A 6,865-nucleotide genomic window follows, 5' to 3' on the forward strand; every position below is an offset into this window, starting at 1 on the left:
ACTGCCTCTTGGTCCAAGTATAGGTTTCACATTAGTACGATTAAGTGTTCTGGAATATATTCAGCGTGCTTTGAAGAATATAGAGATCATAAAGAGCCCAGCAGAAATTTTTTTTTCTCTCAGCCCAGTGAAAGACAGTTTCAAGATGTTTAGAGGCCAGAGAGACACCAGAATATTTAATTCCTAAAATAGGCTGTGACTTTTCTTCACCTTTAGGACCTTTGCACGTGTACTTCTTTACTTTCAGAATGTACTTTTTTTAAAAAATATTTATACTAGTTTATTTATAAAATTTTAATACATTGTTTTTACATCAGCTCCTTCCCATAACCCTCACAGCCCCCACCCATCAAATTGTGTGACTCCATGATTAATCCTCCTTTCTTATTTGTTGTTAGTTGGCTTCAATTGATAGTCAAGCTGTTAACGATTTGCACCACCCGAGGACTCTAAGAAGGCTCTAAATTACTCCAGGAGGACCATCTTATGTGCTCACCTCTCCTTTTATAATGTCTGTCTTGCCCAGCTCTGTCATCAGAGAGTTTATCGCCACCCCCTTAGTAGGTTCTGCACACTTCTTTGTGGACTAACCTCATGGCACTTTATAATTACTTTCTTATGAGTCTGAGCTCCTATATGCTCTAAGCTCAGAAAGAGAGACAGATGAGACTTCTCTAGCTCTGTAGTCTGTGTCCAGCCAATAAGAGGTGACCCATGTCAGTTGAATATATGAGAGGATGAATGTGTGGTAGATTAATAAAAGGACTGATAGTGAAAGAATACTTCAGTTAAATTGTTCAATCAAGCTAAAAGTTGCACCTGCCATTGTGTACTGGGCCTAAGGGCCTATTATCCTCCCATAATAGAAGAGATACGTAGGGTACATAGGGTTTTCAGAGGCCTGCTATTTCAGAAGTGGACAGCCAATCTTCTTCCTAGTCTGTCTGAACCTGAATGTTGAGATTTAGAGAAGTATCTGCAGACAAGCAATTTACAGAAAAAGTGAAAGATATATCGCTTTTTGTGGAGTTAACCATTTCTGTTATACATAGAGCTGAACCCAAGATTTCAAAAGGCAACGCAGGATGACAAAGTAAAATATTACAATGAAATATGTGAGGACCTGGAGTCAGAAAATCAAAAGGGCTGAATTCGCTCAGCCTTTCTTATGCTCAAGGAACTGAAGAACAAATTCAAACCTCGAATTGCTATAATCAAGGATGCTTTCAGAAGAATATTAAATAATCCAGGAAGTATTAAAAAATTAGCCAGCTGCTCCACAGCACCAAGAATGGCAGTCTTCTCCCATGTAATTTACAGCTTCTAAAACCTGGTTCTGACTCAATGTTAGTGAGAGACAGAGTTGTTGAGGTTGGGAAGAAGTACTTGAAATAAGAAAAAATCAAATCCATAAAACGAAAATTCTGGTAAAGTTATCTAAATTTTAAAAAAATTTAAAAATGTATGCAATAAAAGACTATAAAGCTTTCAAACTATAAACTGTCACCACTGGTCCAGTGGTGAGGAGCTGCGCTACCAAGCCAAAGTCATACAGTTCGAATCTGTCTGCCACTCAGTAGGAGAAAGATAGACAGTTGACTCTGATGCAGTTTACTGCCTCTGAAAACCCACTGGAGAGTTAGCTAGAAGTTGGTTTGTGACATGTAAAAACAACAACAGCATAAAATTGTCAAAGATTAAATGCACTTGTCTGTGGAACATAATCAGACTCTGACACACAGAGCCACCTGAAGTTAGAATCAAGTCTACAGCAGCTGGTTTACTGGTATTTGAGGCACTGAGAACAATGGTGTGTTGATGAGCCAGCTCTCAGGAACAAACAACAACAAACCAAACCCAAAAATCCTGCTTTGTCACACTTGTGAGCTTCTATGGTGTAAAATATTCCCACATCCAATCTCACTCTGTTGATACAAGAGCACAACACAGAGGAAGTGAGTACACTCTCAGACACCAGTCCAAACCACTGTCACACACAAATCCATTGATCCCACATCGGGGAGACAGAAAGAATTCCGTATTCTGCCATTTTGTTCCAAGGAAGTTGTCACCCAACTGCAACAGTGCAGCCCTTCATCATTCATTGAAAAAAAAGCTGTGTTTTTTTTTAATTTCTGAAAAGCTATATCTTTGGTTTAACATAGATGCTTACACCCAAAATTATAAATTGAGTGGGAGTGATTCATGATTGTATTGTGTGCCACCTATCTCAGCTAGATCATGTTATATTCCTTTATAAATTTAGTGTCTCACATAGGAGGTGCTAGAAAAATATGTTGAACTGAACATAGCACAATGTTTGAAGAACACAAATTGGAGTGTTAGTCAGTCAGGCATCCAAAACCTTTCTTCTATTCTGAAATTTATCTCACTAGTCCAAGGTCTGGTGGCTTAGTGCTGAGGAATCGCACTACCAACAACACAAAGGTGCTTGGTTTGAATCCACCAACTGCTTCACCGGTGAAGGATGAGCAGTCTTCTTATGAAATTTACTGCTTCTGAAAACCTGATGTTGGCTCAGCTGTAAGTCAGTTCCAACTTGATGGTTCACCACAGCAGGCCAATCTAGGTTTCTATAGTATACCGTTTTGTATTGATACTCTGTATTTGTTTCTTCCCCATTCACTGCATGTTTATTTATTTATCTCATATCTATATTTTTCTCAATAGCTTGAAGATTGCTTTTGAAAAAGGCTTTCTTCTCATTTAGCTTTTCACTTTTCACCAAACATATGGAACCTCTAATCTGGGCATAGTGATATGATGGAGGCTTTGAAAATATAGAAATGAAAAAGAGTTTCCAAATGACTAGGTCCAAAGGAAGAAAAGTGAAGGACGATTTCTTGGGTTTTTTCTTTATTCATAGGAACGGAACTTGGTTACATGTCCCCAAAGACTTTCCCACATTTAGTACTGACTACATTGGTTCGCTCACAGCCTGCTTTAGTTACAGGGAAAAAAAAAAATAAATAATTATTCCCACAATTTCTGTTTAGACAAATCTTATTCAGAGATTGATGGGGCTGTTGTTATGTGTGTAAAGTCAGAACTGACTCACAGCTGACCCTCTAGCAGGTTTTCAGAGGCTGTAAATTGCAGGGAGATATCTTGTGGCCTAACGGTAAGGAGTTGTGCTTGCAATCCAAAGGTACAACGTTCAAATCAACAAGCTGCTCCTCAGGAAAAAGATGAACAGTCTTCTCCCATGAGATTAACTGCCTCTGAAAACCTGCTGGAAGGTCAGCTGTGGGTCAGTTCCAACTCCATAGTACACAAAAAAATAAAAAAGAAATTGCACAGGAGATTGCTCATTTTTCTCCCTTGAAGCATCTGGTAGATTTGAACCACTTGCCTTTGGTTTAGCAGAGTAAATTCTTCACACTAGGAGTCCAATGGAGAACTAACCATGACAATTGCTGAAATCACAGTGGGGAATTTTAGTATTGTACACCGTCTGTTCAGATTTCTACATTCTCACCCCTTTAATGTTTCATTTAGTGATCCTCTGTAATTGTAAAGTGCCACCCTTATTACTGTTACCATAAAAAGAGTGTTGAAGTTGGCATGGAGGCACATGTGTTTCAGTTGTTGTAAATTAATATGCTTTGCTTGAGCTTCTTGACCCTTTGTTCTCTGTATCATTGTGGCCGTGAAGTCTCAAGAGTGAGTCTTACACCCTTTCTTTTTTTGGCTAAAATCTGTTTATGCACCTAGCAATTATCATCAAGTCAAGTCATTGTTGATGAGTAGAACTGACTTAGAGCTGACTTTCAGAGCCTGTACCTGGCGTAGGAGGAAGTCACCCATCTCTCTCCCAATGATGTGATGCGCCTAGAGGATTTGAACCACTAGAGGGATGTTGCCTGTGGGTGTGCAGTGTAGCTCTCTATAGCCTGAGCCACCAGAACAATGACTGTAGGCCCACCTGGCTCACATAGAGATCAGATTAACCAAACCTTACCAATGGAACAAGAGTCAAATACATTTTAAAACTAGCTTTAGGGCTTTAAGCCCTTTGATCTTGTGGGAAGTCATGGAGGGGAAGAAAACAGGTGGTCTTTTCCCCTTCTTATCCTATAATTCACATAAATGTGAATTTCTAAAACAGAGTAGAAAGTGAGTGGAAGCTAGATAAGTGGAAATGCTAATTGATCAGAAATGTGACATCTTAGAATGTAAATGCTAACAAAAGGTATGGGAAGGGGATATTCAGACATGATCTGTTTATCGCAGTAGCCTCTTAGAAGGTGGTGCGTGGTGCATGGATTTTCATAAAGAACATGAAATCCATTACAGTTATTTGCTTATTTATGATACTGTTATGGTTGCATGCTGTCAAGTCAGAACCAGCTCGTAGCTGACTTTCCAGTGGGTTTTCAAAAGCAGTAAATCACATGAGAGAAGATTGCTAATCCTTCTCCCATGGAGCAGCTAGCTGGTGGATTCAAACCATGTGCCTTTGGGATTGCAGCGCAGCTTCTTACCACTAAGCCACCAGATCTATAAGGATACATAGACATTTTAAGTTAAGCACTGGTTAGATCATTTTATATGAGTTCCAGAACCATCTATGATAAAATATACTACCATTTGAAAGAGGCCAAAATGTAGTTGTCAAGAATTAAAAGAGCTATAAAAACACAGATTTTTACCATTATGATTGCTGCAACTTCCAAATTAAAGACAAAGAAAAATTGCTCAAAGTTTATTTTTCAGAGTGTGAACGCTTACCGTATATGTATTCTAGGTAAATGAGGCTAACACTAAACCCATTTCTTCTAGAGGAAATGATTTGCTCATTTCAACAATACTGACACTGAATGAGAAAATGAAATCATTTATAATGGACTCCATGGAATTTACCCATCTAATGCTGTACTTTCACTGTAACCTGAAATGCTTTTCATCTGTGCTGCTTTTTTGCATTTGCCTTCATGTGGTTCATATCAAAGTTGTGTGCGCTGAGCTAGTCTAATGCTAATGAGCACAAAATACAGGAAATACTTGGTCATTTTCATGACTACCATGCACCTTAATTTAATCAATGGTTTAATTCACCATGGACGAAAATAAGGTCAGTCATTCTCCTGGAAACTCAAGTGAGAGTTGAACCTGAACCTTTGAGGGCAAGGCAAAATTAAAACGGTGGGCCAAACGTCCTAGGAAAACGAGCCCCATAATTTTCTGTAAAGATTAACCTAACTTCTTTCTAAAAATGTGTCAGGACTACCTGCCACTCTAAGTTCATTCTAGTGGACGTTTTCACTGGGAAAGGTCATTATCACATTGAAAAGTAAAGCAAAACAAAAAACAAGGAAGACCTGTTTTTATGGTGTTCTTCCCCGTGGTGTTCTTATTATTAAATATCGTTTCATTCAGACATATTCAGTAAATCCTAATCCTCAGCCATCAGAGAAGAGAGAGAAGTACTTTGGGGGTCTGCAGTTAGGCCAACCCCTTGCTTGGTCTTGCTCCATCATTACCATGGTAACTGTGGTGGTTATGGAAGAGCTCTTACCTTCCCCCTAACACAGGAATATCAAATATCCACAAATGAAGACCTGTCTTGGGGAGCAAACAGTGTGGGAAGGCCCACCCAGATTGCTTTACTGAGAAACTTCTAGAAGCAAAAAACAGAAGCCTCACACAGGGACTGGCCCTGAATTTGGAATTCTGGCTTCCTTAATTGTGAAAGAAGCAATTTCTGTTGTTACAGCAACACTAAGATAATGAAGGCAAGCTCTATACTTAGAAGTTTAGAGTTTGAAATAGATATGAATAGGGAAGAAATGTCGTACAGATATTTGGGGCTCATTTTAATATGAGGGGAGTAATTTCCAGTAGCACTTGAGTTTTTTTTAAAATTCATACATGATTTCCATTAAGTTTTACATACTAATGGTTGCCAAATTAAACAGAGACTTAAGACATGGGGGGAAAGCTGACAGCTTTGGAAAACTAAACTCAAACTGTCTCATGCACCTTTTTGCATTTTACCATTATATTCTTCTTTGCAGGAGTTCAGATATGATCGCTTTGTGGAAGATGGTAAGAAGAAAACCACCTTTTTCAAAGGAGGAAAAAGGCTGAGTGAATACGTAATGACATTTGGATCTGGGGTCTCCAAATGCCCTGGTCGATTTTTTGCCGTTTCTGAAGTGAAGCATTTGTTGTTTATACTTGTGACTAATTTTGACATTGAAATAATTAGCAAGAAACCTGCAGAATTAAGCAACAGTCGCATGTTGCTGGGAATCCCACATCCAAAATCAGATGTTCTTTTTAGGTATAAGATAAGATCTTAAAGACGGTAAAAGAAAAGTGAGCTAAACTGAATGTACTCAGTTTTTGGGGTTCTTTTTTTCTGCAAATATAATTTTGGTTTTCTGTTTGTTTGGTTGGTTGGTTGGTTTATTAAAGTGCCACTTTCCATTCATTCAGAAAGAAAGTCTATTTCTTTTTTTTCTTTTTTTTTAAAAGAAAGTATATTTCTATTTGATCTCAAGGCCTGTATGAAAATACAATAGGAGATTGGAATGAGAGGAGACATGGAAATCAACTTATTAATAAGATTAAGATAGCTCTCTTAAGTTTCTGCTTTCATGTTCTCACCTGTCACAACAGATATTCTTTCATGGCTGTATGGAATCACTCAAATTCTTCTATAATATGTGGCAATGTAGTTCATATATTATTGGAAATTTGTGCTGGAAATGAACCCAGCCTAACACATTCCAAATTCTCAAAAAAGTAAATTTAATTTCTGTCGGACATACTGGATGAAAACGTTCCCTTCAAGTAAAACACCAATAATGTCTATATTGCCAGGATAGTCCCGCATTAA

General features: G+C 38.2%; 1 protein-coding gene across 1 annotated transcript in view; it reads left to right on the top strand.

Moving 5' to 3' along the window:
* LOC102850214 (25-hydroxycholesterol 7-alpha-hydroxylase-like) overlaps positions 1-6,326 on the top strand; it is a 56,271-nt gene extending 49,945 nt beyond the window's left edge. Inside the window, exon 6 of the mRNA XM_006880527.1 lies at positions 6,039-6,326. Within this exon, the coding sequence (XP_006880589.1) occupies positions 6,039-6,326 (288 nt within the window). The remainder of the gene's footprint in view (positions 1-6,038) is intronic.
* Positions 6,327-6,865: the final 539 nt, after the last annotated feature.

The sequence above is a fragment of the Elephantulus edwardii genome, unplaced genomic scaffold, assembly GCF_000299155.1.
Source record: "Elephantulus edwardii isolate Elephantulus edwardi_28Jun2011 unplaced genomic scaffold, EleEdw1.0 scaffold00008, whole genome shotgun sequence".
Taxonomy (NCBI): Eukaryota; Metazoa; Chordata; class Mammalia; order Macroscelidea; family Macroscelididae; genus Elephantulus; species Elephantulus edwardii.